General features: G+C 43.7%; 1 protein-coding gene across 1 annotated transcript; it reads left to right on the forward strand.

Moving 5' to 3' along the window:
* Positions 1–1,095: 1,095 nt before the first annotated feature.
* On the forward strand, positions 1,096–12,786 carry SPINK2 (serine peptidase inhibitor Kazal type 2). The gene is made up of 4 exons (XM_040624848.1): positions 1,096–1,230; positions 2,073–2,125; positions 10,280–10,389; positions 12,557–12,786. Exons 1-4 carry the CDS (start codon positions 1,173–1,175, stop codon positions 12,600–12,602), a joined length of 267 nt encoding a protein of 88 aa, XP_040480782.1. The 5' UTR covers positions 1,096–1,172; the 3' UTR covers positions 12,603–12,786.
* Positions 12,787–14,234: the final 1,448 nt, after the last annotated feature.

The following is a 14,234-nucleotide window of genomic DNA, read 5'->3' on the forward strand; positions in this document are numbered from 1 at the left end:
TACTCTCTCTCTGGGCACTGGATCCATGATTCTCAAATACCTTTGATATGCTGATGTTTTCTTCATTTGCAGCTCCAGCTCCAAATCTGTAATTCCAACTGCCTTGTCCACATGTCCACTGGATCTCTGATAGGCATTGTTTCCAAATGTTCTTCATCACAGAAATGGTACCATCACTTCTCCAGCTGCTCAGAACGGAAGCCTAGCAAGCATCCTTGGTTATTCCCTTCACTCCACTTGGTTCCGCCTCCTAAGTAAATCTGGAATCTGACTTCTCACCAGCGCACTGCTACACATTAATTTAAGCCACCATCAACTCTTGCCTGGATTACTGCAAAAGCCACCTAATTTGTCTCCCTGCCTCTGCTCTTAAATATCTCCTGCCCATTCTTCACCAATCTCTCAAAACATATGCAAGATCAGGGGCATTCCCAAGCTTAAAATCCTCCACTAGCTTCCTGCTGCAAACAGGACAAGTCCAAATTCCTTCTCAGGCCTACACCGTTTCCACCTCCCTCCCCCTTCCCTCTCCTTCAGCTAGGCTCCAGCTGAAACACAGAGCTGGCTCCCACTTCTGGATCTCTGCAGAGATCCAGGCTTTGCCTTGAGCCTGGATGACTTGTTCCCATGGTCTTCACCGGGCTTCCCTCTTCTCACCCTTCAGCTTTTAGCTCAAATGCCACCTCTGAAAGGCTTTTCCTGACCTCCCCGTGGAAAGTCGTCCCCTTCTCCCACCACTCTCTAGCACTTAATTTGAGAAATTATTGCGTGGATTCATTTGGTGTTTCCTGACTCACCCCATCCCCAACACCTACACTAGAAAACTTCCCGAGAGCAGAGAGCAGGGACCTCCTTTGTTTAGTCACTGCCTCAGACAGAGGAGGTGCTGAAGAAGTAAGGGTTGGCTGACAGAGCCCCTAAAGTTGCTCCCCAGGGCTCTTAAGAGATTCTTATTTGCTGCAGGGAGAGATCTTGCCCTTAATTGCTCACTCCCATCCTGGGCAGGATGGGAGGTGGGGGTTAACAACCGCCCCTCCCCTCCTGTAGTCCCTCCCCCCGCCCACCACACCCCTTCCCCCCAGCCTGCAAGTCGCCTGTCCGACCCGGGCGCGCGGTGCTTGTCGCGCATCACGGGAGCAGGCCGCGATCTGACGGCTGGCCTCGGAGGGAGCATGGCGCTCCTGGCCGTGCGCTTGGTGCTGTTGTTGCTCCTGGCCGGGGACTTGGCAGGTAACGCTCACCGCTCGCCAGGCTTGGTCGGCCAGGAGGGCGTCGCGGGGTGCGGGGCAGTGTCGGAGAGTGGGTCTGGCTCTCGGCTACCCACCCCGGATCCTGGCTCCCTGGCGGCCCTCCGCGCACCCGTTACTGGCGGTTCCCGCGGCCTGCGGTCGTCTAGGAGCGCGAACGTGGGGGGCGTGCAGGGCTGGGTGGAGCCAGCGATGCTCTTTCGTTCTTGCTTGGCCTTGGCTGCAGGCTCCAGTCACTACCTTCGTAGTGACACCCTGCTGTCTGCTCTTTCTCTCTTGAAGCAGATTTTCTGGAGCCCAAGATCAGAAGTTGGTTTTTTATGGACACAGCGGCCCCACTGAACGTCTGCAGGAGATGAACAGGAATTAGGGCTTGTGAATGCCAAGTGCGTCAGGCACTCTGAGGCTTATGAGAAAGGGGCTTTAGTCCAGCCAGACTTGACACCCATTTGAAAATGGAGTTAAAACCGTAGCACCTAACGTTAAGTTTTGCGTTTTCTATCCTGAGCCACAGAGGAGAATAATATCGTGAATTAGTAAGAGTTATTTCTCTTTTATTCCATAGCTCCGAAGTTCTTTCTCAAGCAAGCGTGTCAGGGTGGTCAATTACAGAACCTGTACCAAATGTTCCTTCTGTTGCGCCTGCCAGGAGAGGTCCAGAAAACAACGGAACTCCCTTCTTTGGGGGTGCGGGGGTGGGCGAAGAGGGCTGCTCAAAGAAGCTAGGCATCTGAGAGAACAGAAGCACAAGCTGGATTTTAAAAGCTCCGTATGAATAAGAATTGACCTTAATCACGTACTTTAAGGTCTGTCTTCTTCTTGCAGCCTCTTTGGACTCTTTGAGCTCTGAGTTTGACCAACCTTCAGAATACAGAACAGTAAGTAGGAAACCCCTTGTGTTGTTTCCGCTAATACAGTGAAGCCCAGACGGTTTGGGTTGGGGCTAGTTTTCAGGTCTGACCTGCCACTCTTTTTTTCTTTTTTTAACCTACCACTTTTGAAACTGTTGACTGCCCCTTCAGAAATCAGATTCCAAGGCAGGCCTTTTGATGCAGATCAGAATTGTAAATTTTGGTTGAAAATAGCTCAGTCCTTGAAGGCCTCAGCACTTTGTTTCCTTTAATAGTTTCTTTGATGATTCAAAAGGTCCTTGGTCTAATGGTTATGTCTTGTACTAGACATTTCATGAACATTATCTAAGTAATAATGTCCACAGAGTGTCCTTACTACAGCCTGTCTTTCTACCTGTACCTTCCACTGCTATCCCATAGCTTGTGCTCTGATATCCTTATGCTACTGCCACACTGTTTTTTGTTTTATTTTTATTACTATTTTTATTTTTTATTTATTTATTTTTTAAAAGATTTTATTTATTTATTTGACAGAGAGAGACAGCCAGCGAGAGAGGGAACACAAGCAGGGGGAGTGGAGAGGAAGAAGCAGGCTCCCAGTGGAGGAGCCTGATGTGGGGCTCGATCCCAGAGCACCGGGATCACGCCCTGAGCCGAAGGCAGACGCTTAACGACTGCGCCACTGAGGCACCCCTTTATTACTATTTTTAAAGCTTTATTCATTTTAAAGATTTTAATTATTTATTTGTCAGAGAGAGAGAAAGAGAGCTAGCACAGGAGCAGAGGGAGCAGCAGGCAGAGGCTGAGCAAGGAGCTGAATGTAGGACTTGATCCCAGGACCCCGGGGTCATGACCTGAGCTGAAGGCAGATGCTTAACCGACTGAGCCACCCAGGTGTCCCATGATTTATTTATTTTACAGAGAAAGAGAGGGTATGGTGTGAGGAGGGGCAGCAGACTCCCTGTTGAGTGGGGAGCCCAATATGGGGCTCCATCTTGTGACTCTGAGATCATGACCTGAGCTGAAACCAAGAGTTGGATGCGTAACCGACTGAGCCACACAGGCACCTCTATTTTGTTTTGTTTTTATTTTAATCGCAGAGTAGTTAACATACAGTGTTATATTAGTTTCAGATGTTAGTGCCACACTATTCTAATTACTGTAGCTTTGTAATAAGTTTCAAAATGGGGAAGTGTGAATCCTCCAACTTTTTCTTCAAGATTGTCTTGACTATTCAGGGTCACTTGCATTTCCATATGAATTTTAAGATCAGTTTGCCAATTTCTGTTGCAAAAAAGGCAGTTGGAATTTTTGATAGGGATTGCATTGAACCTGTAGATCCATTTGGGGAGTATTGCTATCTTAAGAAAGTTAAGTCTTTTGATCCATGAATATGGGATGCCTTTTCACTTATTTAGATCTTGAATTTCTTTCAACAATGTTTTGTAGTTTTTGGTGTTTAATTCTTATACTTCTTTTGTTAAATATATTCCTAAATATTTTATTCTTTTTAATGCTTTTATAAATGGATCTTTTTTCTTAATTTCGTTTTCAGATGCTTCACTGCAAGTGTATAGAAATACAATTGGGTTTTGTATATTGATCTTGAATCCTGCAGCCTTTTTGGACTTTTTTTTAAGTTTTAATGGTTCTTTTTGTGTTCTTCAGACCTGTCTATATGAAAAGATAAATTTTAAATAAATCAGAAATAGTTTTATTTCTTCTTTTCCATTCTGATGCTTTTTATTTATTTTATTGCTTAATTGTCTTTGCTAGAATATTCGGTACCATGTTGAATAGAACAAGTGAAAATGGATGTCCTTGTCTTATTCCTAATTTGGGGAGAAAAGCATTCAGTTTTATGTTTTTTTTTTTTTTTAATTTTATTTATTTATTTGACAGAGATAGAGACAACCAGCGAGAGAGGGAACACAAGCAGGGGGAGTGGGAGAGGAAGAAACAGGCTCATAGCGGAGGAGCCTGATGTGGGGCTCGATCCCACAACACCGGGATCACGCCCTGAGCCGAAGGCAGATGCTTAACTGCTGTGCTACCCAGGTGCCCCCAGTTTTATGTTTTTTACCCTGAGCTACAGAGGAGAAGAATATCGTGAATTAGTAAGAGTTACTTTCATCACTAAGTATAATGTTAGCTGTGAGGTTTTTATAGATTTCTTTATCAGGTTGAGGAAGCTCTCTTTTCTGCTTAGTTTGTTGAGTGTTTTTTTTTTTTTTTTTTAAGATTTTATTTATTTATGTGACAGAGAGACAGCCAGCGAGAGAGGGAACACAAGCAGGGGGAGTGGGAGAGGAAGAAGCAGGCTCCCAGCGGAGAAGCCCGATGTGGGGCTCAATCCCAGAACACTGGGATCACGCCCTGAGCCAAAGGCAGACGCTTAACGACTGAGCCACCCAGGCGCCCCTGTTTAGTGTTTTTATTATGAAAGAGTGTTGGATGCTCCTTTAACTTAAACTGCTTTGCTCTCACTTAAACACTTCCCTTACCATTGTGCCTTTGGTTAGTCTGTTTTATTTCCTTGAGGCGGACATTCTCCCAAACCTCTCTAATATAAATTCTATATACCACTATGTGTATTTCTTTTTAAAAAATTATTTCATTTTATTTTTTATTTGTTTTTTTTTCCATGTGTATTTTTTATTTTCCTACTGTACACACTAAACTTCTTACAGGCAGGACTCAATTTGTCTTTGTATTTCTCTAACATCTGTCTTAAAACCTATTTCCTTTATTGAATAAACAAATGAGGGAATATATTTGGTAAAGTATTTAAGAACCTTTCAAAAGAAAAGATTGAGAGTATAAAGCTCAGAGAATTACTTGGAAGCATATCACATCCTTCTACAAAAATTAAATTGATTCTAAGGAATAAGTAAAAATGTGATGTGGCCCTCTTCCAGAATGAGAGCATCTTCTAAAGCTCTGAGGAGCAGTCTACCATGGGTAAACTCTCTTCTATAGTTGACATGTTGTGGGGTGTAATTCAGAGCCTCTGTAGATGGTGAACCGGTTCTGAATTTTTTTCCTCTGTCATAAATTTGGGGAGCTGAATAAAACTAAAGGTTAGTGGGAGCATAATTTATTAATGAAATTATTTGACCTCATTGATAAGAGTGAGAAGTATTTGTTCATAAAACCTCATGTCTCAGAGAAACATGAGAGAAAGTCCAGGGAGTAATCTGAATTTAATAAAGTTAAATGGTGGCTAGCCACAGCTCGCTTCGAAATCATGAGAATTAGGCTGGAAACAGACAGGAGTACCAACATTGTCTTCCAGCTGGGTAGATCCCTTGGGGGATCTGAGAGACATCAAAGGTCTTCTGCTAAAAAAAGCAAAGCAAGGGGCGCCTGGGTAGCACAGTCGTTAAGCGTCTGCCTTCGGCTCAGGGCGTGATCCCTCCGCTATGAGCCTGCTTCTTCCTCTCCCACTCCCCCTGCTTGTGTTCCCTCTCTGCTGGCTGTCCCTGTCAAATAAATAAATAAAATCTTAAAAAAAAAAAAATAAAAAAGCAAAGCAAAACAAAACAAACAAAACTTCCTTACCAGCCCGTTAGTGCTCCTCAAAACCCATATAGTAGTCATTCTTTGAGACGAAAGCATTTGAAAATAAAAACCCCTAAGATCTGCAGGCTAAACAGATTGATTGTGATGAGTTACTTGTTTATCTAGTCAGTCAGAGAGTGGGCATAGGCAAGATACGTTTTGGTTAAAAAAGGGGAGGCAGGAAAGGTCTAGAGCAGGGGTTCTCTGAAGCTGTGTGCCAAATTGTGTGTCTCGGTGTGTTCTCCTTAGGCAACATACATAGTCTAAGGGGACTGGATGTCAAGATGACTGGGAACCGCAGTTCCTAAACCCAGTCCTGGTGGAATCAGAATTCAGGGGCCTGTAAGACACATGGATTCTAACCCTGGAGATTCTAATTGAGTGGGTCTGGCATGAGGCCCCAAATCAGTGTTTTCTTGTTTTGTTTTTAAGTTTTTATTTAAATTCCAGTTAGTTAACATTCAGTGTAACATTAGTTGCAGGTGTACAATATAGTGACTCGGCACTTCCACACATCACCTTGTGCTCATCACAAGTGCCCTCCCTAATCCCCTTCATCTATTTCACCCTCCCCATAACCATCAGTTTGTCCTCTATAGTTAAGATGTTTCTTAGTTTGCCTCCCTCACAGTTTTGTTTTGTTTTCCCTTTGCTTGTTTGTTTTGTTTCTTAATTTCCACATATGAGTGAAATCATATGGTATTTGTCTTTCTCTGACTTCTGCTTCGCTCTCTAGCTCCATCCATGTCATTGCAAACGGCACTGAATCAGTGTTTGTAACAGGCTTCTGAGGTGACATGCACAGGTAGGCTGCGTGGGTCCACTGGGGCTCGTTGTTAGCACTAAACACTGAACACCTTCCACTTAAGCAACTCACAAATGGCTCTCTCCTTCCTCTCTGGACAGTTCCCGCAGCTTAATGCTCACTCAGGGGCTGTAGATAGCCTACTCTCTTGTCTGCCAGTAGACTATTTCCCATCAGTGAAGTTGTGTTCCTACCAAGACGTAAGTGTGTGTGTTCACAAGCCTGTTATGGCAGTCACCAGTCTTATTTTAACCAAAGATGTAAGGACAACATAAACATGAGTGTAAAGAAATAAAGTCATAGTTTATATGAGGACTGAACTGAATGCTTTTGAAAGACCTGCTAAAAGACAAATTGCTAAAAAAATTTAATGTTGAATTAGGTGTAGGTGAAACAACTATAAATAATTGGGGCAAGATTTTTAAAAATTTTATATTACATTGTTTTAAATTTTCACTGTATTTTTTTTAGGATTTTATTTTGTAATTTCTACACCCAACGTGAGGCTCAAATCCCAACCCCAAGATCAAGAATCTCATGCTGTACCGATGGAGGCAGCCAGGCGCCCCTTAAATTCTCACTGTGTTTTAAAATAGTGGTTCTCAGCTAGGGGCAGTTTTGCCCTCCAGCAGACATTTAGACTGTTGTTTTTGATCATCGTGACTGGGGAGATGATACTGGCATTTAGTGGATAGAGAACATCCTACAACACATAGGGTAGCCTCCCACCCCAAAGAATTATCTGGTCCAAAACGTGAATTGTGGTTGAGAAATCCTGTTTTAAAGGAACCAAAACAAGAATACATGTGTGGACTTATTATGGGTATCATTTTTGCAGTGATAGCACATAGAACTCTTAATTACAGTTGACCCTTGAACAATGTGGGGGTTAGGGGGTGCTGACCCCCTCTCACATAGTCAAAAATCTGAGTGTAACTTTTGACTCCAGAATTTAACTGCTCATAGCCTACTGTTGACCAGAAGCCTTACTGATAACACAAAGAGTTGATTAGGGGCACCTGGGTGGTTCAGTTGGTTAAGTGTCAGACTCTTGATTTCGGCTCAGGTCATGATCTCAGGGTCATGAGATCATGTCCTGCATGGGGGTCTGACCTGGGTGTGGAGTCTGCTTAAGATTCTCTCTCTCTCCCTCTGCCCCTCCCCAATTCCTCCCTCTCTCTCCTTCTCTAAAAAAAAAAAAAAAAAAAGCGTTGATTAATACATATTTTGTATATGTGTTACATCCTTATCTTACCTGTGTTCTTATAAGTTAGAGAAAAGAAAATGTTATTAAGAAAATCATAAGGAAGAGAAAATACATAAGGAAACAAGTAAGGCAGAGAAAGGGGGTCGGTTACTATCTGCTGTGGGAAGAACTATAATTTTCAACAGGATGGTCAGAGTAGACCTCAATGAAAAACTGTCATTTGAACAAAGACTTGAAAGAGGTGACAGAGTGAAACGTATTCTTCAAGGGTTTCATGGGTCAGTGTCTCAGATTTCATTGCATTTACCAACCTCACCACTGTTTGCTGTAGAGACAAATTAGTTGAGATCCATGGGTATAGCTTAGTTGAACAAAATATAGTCCTATTTAATATCACTTTGCTTCTTTTTAACTGGAAAATAAGAATATTTATATTTGAGAAAGTTTCAGTAATCTGGATCTGTGGATTTAAACCCATGTTGTTCAGGGTCAGCTGTAGTTGAAACATTCAAAGGAAAGGTCTTATCTCTTTTATCAGTTAGGATTAGATTCAGCTGCAAGTAACAAAGATTTAAAATAGTGTGTTGCCATCCTAGACTGTGGCCTTTATCCTCCTGGTCTATCAGATAAAGGTTAGAACTCCATGCACACAGCAGCAGGATGGAGGAATAGACGAAGAAAAAAAAATATGGGGGGAAACAAAGGACAGGTATCTGCTTTCTTTTAAAGGATGTTCCCAGCCACTGCACAATAATTCCATGTATATCCCATTGGCCTTACCTTAATCATATAGTCCTGCCTAGCTACAGGGAAAGTTATCTTATAGTAGCGTTACAGGCGGCCATATGTTTCTTACTTCCAAAGATTGGCAATTTTGTTTTTCATCTATATGTTTTATAATAAATGTTTAGGATATATATAATTTTTTGTTATTGGTTCCTTGATTTAATTGACTTTATCAATTAAATGACCAACTACCACTTGTCCCAATCTCATTGGATAAGAGGGCACCCACTCTGCCTGTGAGAGCGGCCCTACAAGCCATCCATCACCTTAGTGAGCCTTGGGGAGCATATCAGGCTCCTAAATGAGGGCTGAATGGAGGATGGAAAGAGTCAACAAAACCTCTTTTACTTTAGAGTTTGGCCTCTGGCCAGCACTGTTTAGGTCTTTATAAATCCACGTAATATCAATAGAAACATGTATTTATTCAGAGGGCTAAAACAGGGTGACTTCTTTTGTTTTGAAGTGAGGAAAAGTGATCACCATTTACTAAAACAAGTATATATATAAATGTAAGTATATGAAACAGAAATATAGCGGCCATATATTTGACCTTTGTTAAAGTGAGACTCTGCACACCATAGTCTGATCCCTGTGACCACGTCTAGTCCTGGCCCTGCTGGAGATTAGCAGCTATGAGCAAGACATATTATCTGTCTGGCCTCAAATCCATCTAATCACAGGATTGAGTTCCATGACCCAATACCAGTCTCTTAGGGCTGCCATAATAAAGTACCACAAACTGGGGGGGGGGGGGCTTAAACAACAGAATTGGATTGTCCCACAGTTCTGGAGCCTGGAAGTCCTAAATCAAGGTGTTGGTAGAATTGGTTCCTCCTGAGGGCTGTGGGGAGAATCCGTTCCATGCCTTTCTCCTAGGTTCTGGTAGTCCCACGTGTTCCTTGGCTTGTAAATGGCATGCTCTGTGTCTTCACGTGATCTTCCCTCTGTGACTCTATGTCCAGATTTCTCCTTTGTATAAGGACACCAGTCATATTGGATTAGGGTCCATTCTGCTGACCTCATGTTAACTTGATTCCCTATATAAAGACTCTATGTCCAACAAGGTCACATTCTGAGGTACTGGTGGCTATGACTTTGACATCACTTTTTGAGTGGGTACAATTCACCCCATAACAACCCTAAGGAAGGTCCGATTATGAACCTGCTGCTTTCTTTGGTGCTGTTGGTTGCATGCCAGGATCTTAAAGGTCCAGACTAGAAGATTAGATTCCTGAGTTGGTCTTGACATTATGCCACGGGATTAAGGTGGAATGTAACAAGATTAATGTGGAGATAGTAGTAAAGTGCAAGTGACAAAGCTAGAGGACTGGAAAGTGGGTATGGCGGCCTGTCTTGGACTTTCATTTAAAAATCAGCCAGACTGGGGCACCTGGGTGGCTCAGTCAGTTGGGCGCCTGACTTTTGATTTTGGCTCAGGTCATGATCTCAGGGTCATGGAATCGAGCCCCGCATTGGGCTCTGCATTGGGCATGGAGTCTGCTTGAGATTTGCTCTGTCTCCCTCTCCTACCCCTCCTACCTCCCCTCCCTTTCTAAAAAAATAAATAAAATTAAAAAATAATAAATAAATAAAAATCAGCCAGACTGAGGTCCTTTTCTTTCATAGTAGGTGTTAAACCACTGCTTCAACGTTGCATCTGGTTTTTGCATTAGAAAAATCTTTTTTGTGTGTGGAAAATAGAAATATTTTTGTAGGATGTTTCTAGGAAATCTAGGAGACTTGGGACTTAGTCTTTCCCTCAGCTATTTTGTGATACGAATGTCTTAGTTGGGTAATTTCTGTCTTCCTTTCTCTTTTCTAGCCAAACTGCAATCAGTATAAATTACCAGGATGTCCCAGAGACTTCAGCCCTGTGTGTGGAAGTGACATGTCCACTTATCCCAACGAGTGTACTCTGTGTATGAAAATCAGGTAACATAATTTTACAGTTAGAGACCAGTCAAGTTTTCTTTAGTCCTTTTCTTGATTTTTTTTTTTTAAAGATTTTATTTATTTATTTAACAGAGAGAGAGACAGCCAGTGAGAGAGGGAACACAAGCAGGGGGAGTGGGAGAGGAAGAAGCAGGCTCCCAGCAGAGGAGCCTGATGTGGGGCTCGATCCCAGAACGCTGGGATCACGCCCTGAACCAAAGGCAGACGCTTTAACGACTGAGCCACCCAGGCGCCCCTTTTTCTTGATTTTTTTTTTTTTAAAGATTTTATTTATGTGACAGAGAGACAGCCAGCGAGAGAGGGAACACAGCAGGGGGAGTGGGAGAGGAAGAAGCAGGCCCATAGCGGAGGAGCCCGATGTGGGACTCGATCCCAGTACGCCGGGATCGCGCCCTGAGCCGAAGGCAGATGCTTTAACGACTGAGCCACCCAGGCGCCCCCTTTTTCTTGATTTTTGATTACTTAGGAAGTAGCAACTCTTCTCTTGGTTGTAAGAATCAAATGTGACATAGTAGTTCTGTTTTCAGACTGACACTCAGAAAGACAGAACCCTTCAGTGCATTTTCCAGGTCAAAGTTAGAGAATGGCGTTTGTGATTAACCAACTGCAGGCCAGATAGTCAGGTTATGTTGCTATCCATGGATGGGCAGTTTCCCCAAATTAAGAGTATATTTAATGATTAAACTGTGTGAAATATTAAAGTCTTCATTTAATTAATTAGTTTATTTTTTTATTTTTAAAGATTTTATTTATTTGTCAGAGAGAGAGAGCAGGGGGAGGGGAAGCAGCAGGCAGAGGGAGAATCAGGCTCCCTGCTGTCCAAGGAGGCTGATGTGGGACTCGATCCCAGGACCCCGGGATCATGACCTGAGCCAAAGGCAGACTTTTAACCAACTGAGCCACTCAGGCATCCCTTTATTTTTTATTTAAAAAAAATTTTTTTAAGTAGGCTCCACACCCAGTGTGGGGTTTGAACTCATGACCCTGAGATCAAGAGTTGTATGTTCCACCAACTGAGGCGGCCAGGTGCCCCTCGAATAGTCTTTTAAATTCAGAGGGCATGTGTAGGTGTCCTGTGCACCCTTCATTATGAGTTGGACATAGGTCTTAATAATTCTAGCTGGGGGAATACTAAGTGGTACGTGTTACACCTGATGCCCTTCATGGCACCCACAGGTGACTGTGACTCCTCCCACAGGGGTGAAGCAGGGCGGATCACAGGATTAAGGCACGTTTCAAATAACCATGTAGGTCCAATCTTTAATTCATGAATTCCTCAGTTTACTGCAAACTTTATCACACAAGTTAGTCACACAAGCAAGTTAGTGGAGGGAATTAACGAGCCCCTCTGAAGAGGACCTGGGAGGGAGGTGTCACAAGGCGAGCAGTGAGGCACCTGGCGACAAGCGTGGCCTGGATTTCAGGTGGGTCGCCTTCCATGCTGACAGAGCCTGCAGCAGCGTCTGTCTTGACACCGCGTGTTTACACCTCCAGCTCGGGTGGTTGGTCAGCCTTCAGAGGTCTGCTAGACAGCGCCTTCATTTAAGGGTCTGCTTGGTTGGGTGTAACAGTCGTACCCAAGAGTCTCTGCCACACCGGCTCGGTCCACTTGGTCTTACCATAGATGTTTGCAAGCAAGTTTTTACTTCTCTGTTGGTCACAGAGCTAACGTGTATGGGCACACTCTAAGTCCTGCATCAGACATCGACAATGGGGCACACTCTAAGTCCTGCATCAGACATGGACAGCGAATATGGGAGTTCACACTGGCCCTGAGACTCCCCCTTGTCTTACTCTAGCTTAGCCTAATGTCCATAGCACGGAGGAATCACAAAGTATCACACCATGACCAGGTATGCTGCTTCGTATTTCGGGGGTCCCTTCTCTGATGTCAGTCTTTGGTGAGTTACCTAGGTCTTCTCACAGTGATTTTTTGAGGTTAGTGCCCTGTGCCCTAGGGTTAGGGAAAAGGCAAAGTTGAGGCTTTCACACTCATCGTTTACCAGATTTAGCTTTAAAAACGATTAAGTCAGCATCCCTTAGAAGGAATCTAATGTGTAATGACATGGGTCTTTTTGGTGCAAAGAGCGGGACAGTTCCAGTATGATGGGTAATAAGTGTGTCTTTATGGTTGTTCAATTTGCAGGGAAGATGGTCATGATATTAAAATAATCCGGAGTGGACCATGTTGATGGAGCAGTTTATAGAAGAGAACTCGGAGGAGCCACCTTCCACAGTATGCTAGATGAATTCCATTTCCCCTTTTCTCTTTCCTGTGTTCCTTTGCATGGGATTTGTTAGCCCACATTTTCTGAGAGGAGGTGTGGAAGAGAGCTCTGTGCAGTGACTGATAATTAAAACAAACACTAAAAAATCCTTGTTTCTTGGCTTTTGCCCCTTGAATTAAGCTTATTGCCCAGGTGCCTTGTGGATTGCTTGCTTTAGCTAGAATAAAATCAGCATTGTCTTCAAGTACTGCTGTTCTCTGTTCAATACCCATTCTTACTCAGCGGCCTCCTGGCGGCTCTTCTCTCAAAGGTGACTTTCATAAGGGCCAAGTGGAGTCATTGTTGAGAGGGCAAGATTTATTCTTCCCCCTTCCTCCACATCTTTCATGGTGAACGTAGAGGTGCCTGGACAGTGTCCTGCACAGGGCGCATACCCGTGAGATACTTGGAGCTGATTGTAACCCGAGCTCGTAAAGTCACAGAATCATGCAGGGGGAAATATTTCCTAGTTTCAGTGTCGTCTTTCACTAGTTTCCCATAAGGGTTAATGCAGGTATTTGGCTTTTTCCTCCTTTTAGAGCAGTGGTTCTCAACTCCAGGGCGATTTTCCCCCCAGGGGACATCTGGCAGTCTGTCTGGAGGTAGCTTTGGTGTCCCAGTTGAAGGGTGGGCACCGCTGACATCTAGTGGGTAGATGCCAGGGATGTTGCCAACCGTCCCACAGCACCCAGGACAGCTCCCAACGACAAAGAATTTTTTTAGAACAAAATATCAGTAGTACTGAGGTGAAATCATCCTGTTTTTGAGTTTGATACAATGTAAGAATAAACGTTAGCAATAATAAAGGTGACGGGGGATTATTTTAGAATGATGTTTCCAGGGACAGGATTTTGGTCAAGTCCTGGGTGTAAGTAGTGCTAGCTTCTAGCACCAGGAAACCATGAGCCATGAGGCAAGAGGGGGCTGAGAGAGTGTGTAGTGGAAAGAATATGGCTTTTGGGATCAGCTAAACCTGAGTTCGAATTCTGATTCCAACACTTGTGCTTCGGTTTTCTTATATGGAAAAACGGGATCATGCTCGTGGAGCTGTTGAGAGGAAACCGCTTAGCACAGTGCTTGGGCGTCGAAACCACTGAAGCAGTAGCTGCTGTTATTTCAAGTGCCCCTCTTAGAGACAGAGAAATGGAGGCCCACAGAGGCAAACCACCTTGCCCAAGGTTATAGAACACATTGAAAGTCTGGACTAGAAGCCTGGGTCTCCAGATTCCCAGTCCTCTGTTTCTTAAATGGAACAGCGGCAATGAAGTGGGAAGTTGTATAACATAAATGGGCTACAATTAATGTTCTGTAGTTATTTTTGGCTTAAAAACCTGGTTTTATAAAAGTAGTAGATGCTCTGCAGAAAATTAAGAAATGCACAAGTATATTTAAAACGTGAAAGTCATGGGGTGCCTGTGTGGCTCAGTCAGTTAAGCGTCTGTCTTTGACTCCGTCATGATCTCAGGGTCCTGGGATCAAGCCCCACATTGGGTTCCCTGCTCTGTGGGGAGCCTGCTTCTCCCTCTCCCTCTGTCTGCAGATCCCCCTGCTTGTGCT

This window comes from Ursus maritimus, unplaced genomic scaffold, assembly GCF_017311325.1.
Source record: "Ursus maritimus isolate PB19 unplaced genomic scaffold, ASM1731132v1 scaffold_8, whole genome shotgun sequence".
NCBI classification, from domain to species: domain Eukaryota; kingdom Metazoa; phylum Chordata; class Mammalia; order Carnivora; family Ursidae; genus Ursus; species Ursus maritimus.

What these genes read in the sequence shown, in the direction of transcription:
- SPINK2 (XM_040624848.1), top strand. Translation starts at nt 1,173, where the DNA reads ATGGCGCTCCTGGCCGTGCGCTTGGTGCTGTTGTTGCTCCTGGCCGGG. An exon ending in AACCTTCAGAATACAGAACA is followed by an intron (nt 2,126 to 10,279) that starts GTAAGTAGGAAA and finishes TCTCTTTTCTAG; the next exon opens with CCAAACTGCAATCAGTATAA. An exon ending in ACTCTGTGTATGAAAATCAG is followed by an intron (nt 10,390 to 12,556) that starts GTAACATAATTT and finishes TTCAATTTGCAG; the next exon opens with GGAAGATGGTCATGATATTA.